This window comes from Temnothorax nylanderi, unplaced genomic scaffold (genome assembly GCF_030848795.1).
Source record: "Temnothorax nylanderi isolate EJ_2023f unplaced genomic scaffold, tnyl_v1.0 TNYL_tig1064_pilon, whole genome shotgun sequence".
In the NCBI taxonomy this organism is placed as follows: domain Eukaryota; kingdom Metazoa; phylum Arthropoda; class Insecta; order Hymenoptera; family Formicidae; genus Temnothorax; species Temnothorax nylanderi.
In genome coordinates this window covers 19,863-31,890 of record NW_027250126.1, presented here as the reverse complement: position 1 = coordinate 31,890, position 12,028 = coordinate 19,863, and the positions used below count along the sequence as shown (strand labels likewise).

At 40.7% G+C, this 12,028-nt stretch overlaps 1 protein-coding gene across 1 annotated transcript; it reads right to left on the bottom strand.

Annotated features, from left to right (window-relative positions):
* Positions 1 to 11,123: 11,123 nt before the first annotated feature.
* On the bottom strand, positions 11,124 to 11,720 carry LOC139786521 (uncharacterized). The gene has a single exon (XM_071725676.1). It carries the CDS (start codon positions 11,718 to 11,720, stop codon positions 11,124 to 11,126), a length of 597 nt encoding a protein of 198 aa, XP_071581777.1.
* Positions 11,721 to 12,028: the final 308 nt, after the last annotated feature.

Below are 12,028 nucleotides of genomic sequence, written 5' to 3'. Positions count from 1 at the left end.
ATCCAAATCGGGTAGGTTCTAAATCGGGTTTTTTCGATCAATAAACGTCGAGATAAGCCGCAAAAAAAATACGAGTTTAATATTTTTTGATGCTCAACAACATATCCAAAGCGCATCCAAATCGGTCTCGGACACCCCCGACCGTTCCCTTGTTAGTCGCGTAAAAGAGTCACGGTGCGGTTTTGCTTCGCGTCGTATAATAATAGGATAATTACATGTAAATAAAACAATTACCTTGAATCAGAAAAAATATTAATCGTCGCGTCGCGTAAAGAGTCACGGTCGGTCTCGCTCCGCGCGTACTTGACGTGGGACACTATACCGTGTTATAGGTTATAACTGACTGTGACAGGTGACAGCGCGCTAAACGCACTGTCTGCACTGGTCTGCACTGCGTGCAGTTTACACACACGTATACATCGAGAAACTGGCGATACTAGTGGCACCGCCAGTGTCGAAAAAGTGAAAAGGACGCGATTCCAGCCAATGAAATGATGCCATGGCATGAAAGACGGTCGACGTAGAAGAAGTATCTTAAAAATAAATTTTCACATTTGGACTTTGCGTCGCAATATCTCCGCTCGTAGGGCACGTAGCGGAAATATTATGAGAGAAACCCCCCCCCTAATTCGACCCCAAGCTATCGATTAAGCCTACTTAGAACTTGATCCGTTCACTCGTTATCGAGATCTCAACATCTCGAGTACTCGCAACTCGTCGCGTCGCGTAAAAGAGTCACGGTCGGTCTCGCTCCGCGTGTACTTGGCGCGAGACACTACCGTGTCTCTTGATATTTTTTTTATAAAACATTTTTGGAAATAAACATTATATATATATTTATTTATTTTCAAAAATGTTTTATAAAACAAATTAACGTAAAATCAATTTGTAAAATATTTAAAAATATAATTAAAATTAAGGAATAAAGAGCATCGAGCCGTGACAAGATTTAAGTGTCAATATATTAAAAGTATAACAATACAGTTACAGACGTTTCGGTTCTATAAAACATTGAACCATCTTCAGTGTCTATTTTAACGCAACTAATTGACAAAACTTGCTACATTAACGCTATCGTTATTAAAATTAAAATTAAAGTAAACATAGCACGCAAACGACAACGTTGGTATCGTACGCATAGCTGAAAATTAAATTTTCTAAAATTAAAATTACGCCGTGTTACAAAAAAATAATTCTAATATAAATACGTACTATTTGATGGTCTGTGGAGAGCGCGCTTGTAAGGTCGACATTGTCAATATCGTAGCTAGTGTGTTAATTTTTCAAGAGAGTAACAAACTATCAAGTGGCGCACGAAGAACAACCGATTGTATAGACAAAAAGGAATAGGAAGGGGGAAAGGAAAAAGAACTATGGTGGGAGCCAGAAATTAAACAGGGAGCAACTGAAGAACCGGAAGATATTCCTCGGGAAGAGACTCCGTGTCCATTTGTTTGTTAAGCGGGGATAACTGCCTCTTTATATGTATCATCTCTGACGTGAGTCTCCTCCCGAGTGACGGCTCAACGTCTAAAATTTCCACCCCCTCCCAGTCAAACTCGTGGTCAGTCTGTAGTTTATGGGCCGTGATTACCGAAGGGGAACGAGAATTTCTTTTATAATCCATTTTATGTTCTTTCACCCTGGTTTTTAATTGCCTCTTCGTCTGTCCCACATAGGAAACCTCACAGTCTTTGCATGGAATTTTATAAACGACCTGACTATGAGAAAGCCTGTCAAGGCTGTCTTTTCCCGTCTTGATAAATCTTTTTAGGTTCTTCCGGTTCTTCAGTTGCTCCCTCCTTAATTTCTGGCTCCCACCATAGTTCTTTTTCCTTTCCCCCTTCCTATTCCTTTTTGTCTATATAATCGGTTGTTCTTCGTGCGCCACTTGATAGTTTGTTACTCTCTTGAAAAATTAACACACTAGCTACGATATTGACAATGTCGACCTTACAAGCGCGCTCTCCACAGACCATCAAATAGTACGTATTTTATATTAGAATTATTTTTCTGTAACACGGCGTAATTTTAATTTTAGAAAATTTAATTTTTAGCTATGCGTACGATACCAACGTTGTCGTTTGCGTGCTATGTTTACTTTAATTTTAATTTTAATAACGATAGCGTTAATGTAAAGTTTTGTCAATTAGTTGCGTTAAAATAGATACTGAAGATGGTTTAATGTTTTATAGAACCGAAACGTCTGTAACTGTATTGTTATACTTTTAATATATTGACACTTAAATCTTGTCACGGCTCGATGCTCTTTATTCCTTAATTTTAATTTTTAATTTTGTGAGCCTTTTAGATTATATAAAAATATAATTTTAAACATTTGCGATTTTTAAAAAAATATTTTTTTTATTGTAATTACTTGTAAGATTAATGTTTGATTCAAGAATATCGTCAATCCTTTTTCGTTTCTTTTGTACAAGACCAATTTGACGGTACTCATCTAGTTTATTTCTATAAAAGTCTGGTAATTTTCCTTTAGATACTTTTTGGGAAGGTCCTTCACATTTTGGTGGAACATAATAGAATGCTTGACGCTCATTTGGGAACAAGTTGTTGATTTTTTGCGATAAAATATCAAAATCACCATTTACCAAGCGAACTCTAAGAACATTAGAACATATTTATGTAATGCATATTATGAGTATAGAGTAAAAATATTTCATCAATAAATAAAATATTTTGCATTTACATTTCTGTAGTGTCTCCAGATTTTTGATACATAAAATGAGTAACAAGAAGATCAGTTAGTTTTCTACGTTTGGCTTCATCAAGTGTGTTATGCTTTTCATAAAATTTTATAGTAATTTGTCCATCTATAAAATTTGATAAGAGTCTTTCCAAATCCTATAAAAATTGACAAAATAAAATACAGACATACATATATACTACTTTGTTTACAATTATGATCATATCTTAAATGAAAATGTTACCGTATTTTGAATCGTTGCAGAATGACTTGGGCAAACGCATACAATTTTATTTTCTTTGTTTTGATTGTCAGTTTTATCAGTTAACTTTGATTTTTTAACATCAAATTTTCTTAATGTTGAATTTGTATTCTCTTTTTCGTTAGCCGATTCATCTGATGAATGTAATACATTAGCAGCATTATGAGATTTATTTTCAGAATTAACATCATCATTGATGGTTGTATTTAATATTTCATCACTTAGAAGGCCTTTGTTGAAATGTGTGGTCTGTTAAGAAAGAAAAATGTTGATAAATATATTTCTTCTAATTAATCATATCTTATAACGGTTTTACTATCATTTACTATTTATTTTTATTTTAATGCATTTGTATTTATTTTTGTTTTAATAATTACATTTTTATTTTTAATGAAAAAGGGTATTATTATTTAAAAAATACAACATACTGAAGCTAGTGCGTCGTTGCAAGATAATTTAGAAAACCTTGTTTCTTTTGGCTCAAGACTTGATTCTTGATTCTTTTCTTGTAAACACATATCAGACTTTGCTCTCACTGTTAATGATTTCGACAATTGTTCATTTTGGCATGATAACGATTTTTCTGGTTCAAAGTCATCTGATATTTCATCTCTTTTGCAAAAAAAGAAAATAATTCTTGCAAACAGATTGTTCAATTATTTTATATTTTTACTTTTTATTTAAACTTTACAAATTATAGAAATCTTATTTTTACCCGTTTTATACTGTCCGCCCATAATTTCCTGTTTTCAAGGAAACAGTGAATTCCTCCGATCGTAGGTATTATTCGTGATACTTCTCTCTCGCTTAGATTCATAAAAGATTCCTTATCAATTTCCTCCTCTAATAACACATTCGTTAGATACATATATATTTATTTATTTTAATATCAAATATATTAACTTAATATCTGTTTTCTTTAGAAAAAAAAGAAATATTTTTTTTTAAATATATTTATTAAAAAATATTTAACATTATTTATACGAAATTTTGCGGGAATCCTTGTTATTTGTTTGGAATCGTATAAATTATGTAATTATATAGTTATAATCCGATTATGTATGTGGGAAATTTCGATATAACACAGTACGAATTCTTTATTATACGACAGTTATCTGTAATTACAAATAAAAATCGAGAAACGATAAAAAGATACGATTGATTAAACGATTTGATATACAAGCTGTTCCACAATATAATAATACAAGAATTTGTACCATATTATGTACCTATATTTATTTTTACAATCAAAACCGTGTTAAACAAAATCTTATTCAATAAAGCCTTCATATATGTAGTGTACAAAGGGGAATCCCCTGTTGATCTGCCATTACACAAAAGTTCCCGCTATTTTTACCATGTATAGAGAGGTTATGTTCTGATGATCACGTCATATATTATTAAACTTCGATACTAGTTATGTATTATATATTTAAATATAACCTCTTAATAAAAATACAATAATATATTGTAGTAATGACGATAATTGTGATGAACGGCGAATAGCGAAAATAACGATAACATTGTAAAATAAAGATATCGCGCCACCCGATGAAAATCCATAACGACTCAAGGAAGGCTGAATGAACGAACGAACGTAACGTTCCGCGAATATCGCGATGACTGTTGATTACGGAGAAGTAGTTAAGCGATTCCTCAGAGTAAATAGCGCCTCGTCAGATTAAGGATGTATCGGAGGTACAGTCTTAGATGTATCGGACCTAATTTTCAAAGCGCTACCAAGTGGATAAAAATTTGTGAGAATGTTCTTTTAGTCTTCCTGATGTGCTACAAAAAAGTAGAAACGAATCCACTAAACGGTTGCTGAGATATAACGATTTTATTTTTCACTGATTTTACACGTATTTTTATGGGAAGAGACGATTTTGACGGATAAAACAGCTAAAAAAATGTTGAAGGAGCGCTACCAATATTTTGAATTTTTTGTACATCTAGTATACGAATAGATGAAAATATCTGCCAAGTTTCAATTGTCTTCACTACACCGTTTTAAAGAAATAAATTATAACTTGAGATAATTGTGCTGTCGGCACGAATGTATCTCGATGAAAAAACATTTGTAAAGTAAAAAATACCTTTCTAGGAGTAAAAATAAGACTCCTACTATCATTTGAGTATCTTACATCTAGATTTACTATGCGTTAGGCGTAGATATTCAAGTATTTCAAATTTCATGCACTTTTGTCTAAGATTGTACCTCCGATACATCCTTAAGGACACCGGGAACGGTTGTAACGCCTCCTCCTCTTCCTTCCACGGAAAAAATCTCGAGGATTATCTCGATTAGCCGCATTACTAATTGATTGCGATCTAATTGACGCCGTTTAACACTCGCGCTTACTCGGTGAAATACCAAGAAACTTATAGAAAAGCAATACTTACCAAAAAATACAATAATACTAACCAATAAATCGATCATACCATTTCGTCAATTTCCATTCGTTCAATCTCCTTCTGATGAATTCCTTATCGCCACTCATCGTGTCACATATCACTTGCTTCACGATTTGTGAGGCAGAATTTTCACACACAAAATTCACGACCAATTTGCTTTCTACGTGCTCAGGCTTCTTAGGCCGGTATTCATAATCAGATCTTATTTCAAGACCGTCTTAAGTAATATCTTAAGATGCTAATACGGCTCTGTGATTGGTTAATGACATCTTAAGATTGTACTTAAGATGGTCTTAAATATAAGAACCGACTATGAATACCGGCCTTATACGTGTAATAACGTGATGTAACACGGACACGACGTTGCAGACGAGAAACGTTACTAGTGCCGTTCAACCGATACACCAATCATAGAGCTTTGTATGACTTTCGCAACGACAGCGACCAATACTAAAGGTAGTAGCCGCGGCGCACGAAGTGTCGCAACTCAAGCGGCCAATCACCGTCGTAGTCGCCGAAACGCACGCGGCTTACCGATACTGTATGATCACCGCAGCCGATGGCCATGTGATACCTTATATATACATATTTCGTAGGACGGTGCGTCCCATGGAGCGGATTATACAGGGTGTCTGAGATCACTCGTACACCCCTTTATCTTTGCAGGGTAAGGTCGAAATAAAAATATGTTCAGACAAAAGTTGTATGGTCTGAAGAGAGACAAATAATGGTAGAATCAAATTTCGAAAAAATTGATTTTTTAAGGTCACACAGAGGTTACCGCCATTTTTTTTAAATGGAATTATATGATTTTTTTTACATAATATGATTCTTCTAGTTATTGCATATAAAAGTATTAAGGGAGAATTATTAAAAAATTAATAGTTTACGAGATATTTTATACTTTGTTTTGGCATATTTTGACATAAAATATAAAGTATCTTGTAAACTATTCATTTTTTGGTAACTGTACCTTAATACTTTTATGCACAGAATAATGAGACAAATCAATTGGTGCAAAGAAAACACATAGTTGCTTTTCAAAAAAGATGTGGTTGCATATTGCAAATTGCATAATTTTTTTGAAAAGTAACTGTGTTTTCTTTACACCAATTGATTTATCTCATTATTTTGTGCATACAAGTATTAAGGTACAGTTACCAAAAAATGAATAGTTTACAAGATATTTTATATTTAATGTCAAAATATGCCAAAACAAAGTATAAAATATCTCGTAAACTATTAATTTTTTTATAATTCTACCTTAATACTTTTATATGCAGAATAACTAGAAGAATCATATTATGTAAAAAATCATATAATTCCATTTAAAAAAATGGCGGTAACCTCTGTGTGACTTTAAAAAAATCGATTTTTTCAAAATTTGATTCTACCATTATTTGCCCCCTCCTCAGACCATACAACTTTTGTCTGAACATATTTTTGTTTCGACCTTACTTTGTAAAGATAAAAGGGGTGTACGGGTGGTCTCAGACACCCTATATACGCGGAAGCGGAACCAATAGATTACGGGACCGTTTCAACGGAATTAAAAATCCATGCTAAATAAATAAAAATAAAAATAAAAAAGTATTATCAACTTATGTACATTGTATTATAAATTAACATAATAATTGAAATGAAATTAAAAATTTTTACAAAATATATTTGTCTTAACAAAAAGCTTCGTTAAGATTAATGAATTTTCTATTAGGAAAACCAAAAAAAAACCAAACAAATAATTTGGTTGCGTCAATCTCAACGAATTTGTGTGTTTTGCTTTCTCAATAATATATTTACTTGACACAAATAAAAAACATGGTAATGCCAACCGAATCGTCTGTACCAAATATTTTAGTTCCAAATAAGAAAACAATTTTTTCAGTGTGACATGCACTGATATCGTCGCGCATAAGATTCCAACAAAGGCGGACATCGTACCGGTCAACATCCGACCGTACCGATTGCTAGAAAAACATAAGAAAGAAGTAAATAGGCAAGTAAAAAAGATGTTGAAAAATAAGATTATTAGGCCTAGCACGAGCCCGTGGAATGCGCCGTTGCTAGTTATGCCGAAGAAAAAAGATGCATCCGGAAAACAAAAATTAAGAGTGGTGATAGACTTTCGGTATGTGAATGATTTAACGATGGGAGATTCTTTCCCACTGCCCAACATAACCGATATTTTGGATCAATTAGGAAATGCGAAATATTTCACCACGCTAGATCTCGCTTCGGGATACCACCAAATTCCGATGGAAGAAGAAGACAAAGAAAAAACTGCTTTTTCTACACAGTACGGGCATTACGAACACAACCGAATGCCCTTCGGACTAAAAAATGCACCATCAACATTTCAAAGAGCAATAATAGCCGTATTAGCAGGATTGGTAGGATTACAATGTCTAGTATATTTAGACGACATAATTGTATATGGAGCAAGCCTACAGGAACATAATAAAAGATTAATCGAAGTATTAAAAAGACTGAGAAAATATAATTTGAAATTACAGCCCGATAAATGCGAGTTCCTTCGGAAAGAAGTAACGTATCTCGGACATGTAATAACGGAAAACGGAATTTCACCCGACCTTCAAAATTGGAAGCAGTGAAAAACTTCCCGACACCAGCAAAAATAAAAGATATTCAGGCCTTCATTGGATTAGCCGGATATTACCGAAAATTTATTAAAGTGTAACGATGCACCCCTTTACGAAGCATCGTTTCCGGCTACCACCCGCCGGATGCCGCCCGACCGGTCCTCCGTCGGGCGAAGACAGGGCGCGGTGCGCCCGCCATATTTTTAAACGATTCCAAACGCACCGTGTGCGCGGGTAAAGACGCCGCACCGGTGCCTTCCCGCACGGCGCCGACAAGCGCCGGAAGGAGCCGATCCGCGCCGAAGGCGAGCGCGCGTAAGCGTACCCCCACGCGGCTCGCCTGACGATCGACAAAGACTTCACTTCGTCTACCTCAGAGCATTCCGCTAAGCGGACGAAGCCTACCTCACCTAACGAATATCCTAGGGCGACACACCAACGGGGTTCAGAGCTCTGCGCCTCGACCGAGTACTCTCAGGTGTCCCCGACGTCCCGCCAACGTAACTCCCGACGGCCACGGTCCCGCGGGGTCGAGCACGCTCGGCCTCGTGGCGAGTAACTCTCACCACCGCAGCCCCGGGCTCCAAATCCTAGATACATGCCTTCGAGGCACCGCGTATTCCCGCCGGTAGAACACCCGACACGGTAAATGCACCGCGCTATCGTTTCCCCGTAGATACCGCGATCCGGGAATCTGTAAATACCGCGCCGAGTGCACATGCACTATCATTGTAAATACCGCGACCCGTTATTCTGGAATTCGGTAAAACCGCGCCGACTGCACATGCACTATCGGTGTAAATACCGCGATCCGTTAGTCTGTAATACCGCGCCGAGTGCACATGCACTACCGTTGTAGATACCGCGACCCGTCATCCTGTAATACCGCGCCGAGTGCACATGCACTACCGATCTTACCGCATTGTATATATCACCTAACGAATAAACGTTATAGTGTGCATTACAAGCTGATTATTGTCTCTGGGCCTTCTATCGAACTCCTGATCCGGCGAGCTAGTCCGCGTTCGATTAATATAAAGTTAGGCCGTTACAAAAGAATTCTCAGCGATTGCCAAGCCACTTACGAAACTAACCAAAAAAGATATCAAATTCGAGTGGGCGGCAGAACAACAAAACGCATTTGAAATACTCAAAGAAAAATTAACTACAGCACCGGTATTAAAATACCCAGATTTCTCGCAAAAATTTATAGTGACTACCGACGCTTCAGATTACGCAATCGGAGCCATACTGTCACAAGGAAAAATAGGTCAAGATCAACCCGTAGCTTATGCGAGCAGAGTATTATCTAAAGCCGAGCAAAATTACAATACTACTGAGAAAGAATTGCTAGCGATAGTATGGGCGGTGAAACACTTCCGACCGTACGTTTATGGAACGAAATTTACAATAGTGACAGACTATAAATCATTAGTTTGGCTATTCAATGTAAAAGATCTCGGATCGCGATTAATGCGATAGAGAATAAAATTAGAAGAATACGATTATACTATCATACACAAGGCCGGTCAAACGAATAGAAATGCTGACGCGCTGAGTCTACACGTGCCGACGGATATCAATAAGATAGAGAAGGAGGAGAACAACGACCAGGACGTCGAAAGAAGATACACCGAGGAAGAGAAGCAACGTATACTTTACGAATACCATGATGCACCTGTAGGAGGACATCAAGGAGTGGAACGCACCATAAATCGAATAAGATTGACTCATAATTGGCGAGGATTAACACGAGACGTCGAAGATTATATTACTAAATGCGAACTATGTCAGAAGAATAAGTTATCGCGAAAAAGTAAAGCGCCCTTGTAATTACAGACACCGCGGATAAACCGTTTGAAAAATGTGCCCTAGATATAGTAGGACCTTTGACAATGACCGAAAACGGAAATAAATATATCCTCACGTTTCAGGATAATCTATCGAAATTCAGTAAAGCGATACCCGTACCTAATCAAGAAGCGAATACGTTTGCGAAAGAATTTATTACGAAAATAATCTTTGAATACGAGATTCCAGAAAAAGTTCTGACGGACCGAGGAACAAATTCCCTTAGCGAGATATTTAAAAGCACTTGCAAATTATTAAAGATAGGAAAAATTCAAACAACAGCATACCATCCCGAGAGCAATGGAGCGCTAGAACGCTCTCATTGAACATTGGCGGAATACTTATAGTCTAAGATCCTGACCTAAATCGACCTTCACCCATCTGTTTTCCTTTTTTTTTTACATGGGTGAAATCTTCTATCACTGGAGTCCCCACGGCGGCAACCGGTCACGAGTCCGATCGGGGAGCGCCCGCGAGCAACCAGTCAGGACCGTAGTCCGTCGGGGAGCGTCCGCGAGCAACCGGTCACGGACCCGTTTGGGGAGCGCCGCCGGGGTTTGGACCAGTGACCCCTCCTAGGAGGGGAAGACCCCCTGCCCCCGGGGTGGGACAGGGGAGTGCCGGATTCTACGGGCGCAGGGTCCGTGGATCCCACGCCCGCAGCCTACCGGCTAAAACACCCATGAGTGACCCTACGCTGTGCGTGCAGGGGGGGCCCCGGGAAACGCAATGATCACATCCGTGGACCCCCCCGCACCTCGCCTGAGGCAAGCTATCCTAATCTGTGACGGATGAGTGCCACTACCCTCATCCGTCACCCCTCCTTCCGGAGTTGCTTTCGCAGAGGGCAGGTGGCTTACCCCGACCACCCGCCCACCCCCCGGGTGAGCAAAAAAGGAGCCATAGCTCCTTCCCCCCTCGCGCCCCTTCCCCCATGGGGGGGCAGGCGGGCGCCGCACACCAAGGTGAGGCAAAGCCCCACCCAGAGACGCAGCTCCTCGCCCTCGCGGACCGAGGAAAGCGCCAGTGGCGGGCACCCCTTGGGGGACCCGCCCAAGCCCCTCCCGGCCCGCATCCTCCACCGTCCTCCGCCAACCTGCTTGGCACAAATTATCAGCGGCAGGGGAGCGGACCGCTTTCGCAGTTCCCTCCCGTGCCGCCCCCTTAGCCTGTTCGAGCACACCCTTTTTTGTTGGGGGGGATGGGTGCCCGGACGCATAGTCGCGTCCGGTTGCTCGATCTTCCTTTTTGCCGTTCTGCGAACAGCCCTGACCTCCATGCCCCCCGGGACCTAGGGAGGGGGGGCAGGCTGGTCGTCCTCGCTGTCGTTAGGGGGAAGGGGAGCAGCCTCTCCCCTCCTCACCCTCTCGTCCGCCTCCTTCCGCGACATAACATTGTCGCAGAAGGAGGCGAACGCCCTCCACTTCTCTTTGCTCTCCTCCCCCACCCCGACCGTCGCTCTTATGACGGCCGGGAGGGAAAGGTCCTCTCCTATCGCTGCCCGGAGGGCACGACGCTTTTCGGCCCACGCTGGGCAATGCTCCAGCGTGTGCTGCGCCGTGTCCGCCCCCTCCGGGCAGTAGTGGCAGCGCGCGGTGCGCTCCTTCCCGATGCGGTGCAGATAGTGGCCAAAACATCCATGGCCAGTGATTATCTGCACCGTATGGAAGGCGAGACAACGTTTCTTCACGCCTTCCATCCACTCCCCGAACACGGGCTGGACGGCCTCGACAACCCTTCTGCCCCATCTCTGTTCATCCACCCATTCCTCCCATCTTTGGAGGAGGGTCGCCTTCGCCTGGAGTTTCAGCGCCCTCACAGCTCTCGGCGGGAGTCCCCCCTGACTCGCCCTGATACGGGAGACCCCTTCGTATGTCTCCGCGTACATCCGCGCAATCAGATGTACCGGGGGGATCCCCGCGAGAGTCGTCGCCCCCACGTGGGCGACGGTCCGGTACGCCCTGGCGGCGCGTGTTGCCACCGTGCGTTGTACGCCCGTCATCATCCTATTTAGGCGGGGGGTTTCCCCCACCCTTTTCCACCACACCGGCGCGGCGTACATCAATACTGAATGGACCGTCGCCACGTAAAGGCGACGCACGCGCCCGCTCGCCCCGCCCAAGTTCGGCATCAGTTGCGACAGCGACTTCGGCTGCTCCGATTCGGAGGCTGAGCCAGGTCGGTGGAGGCTCCTGT

What these genes read in the sequence shown, in the direction of transcription:
- LOC139786521 (XM_071725676.1), bottom strand. Translation starts at nt 11,720, where the DNA reads ATGTACGCGGAGACATACGAAGGGGTCTCCCGTATCAGGGCGAGTCAG.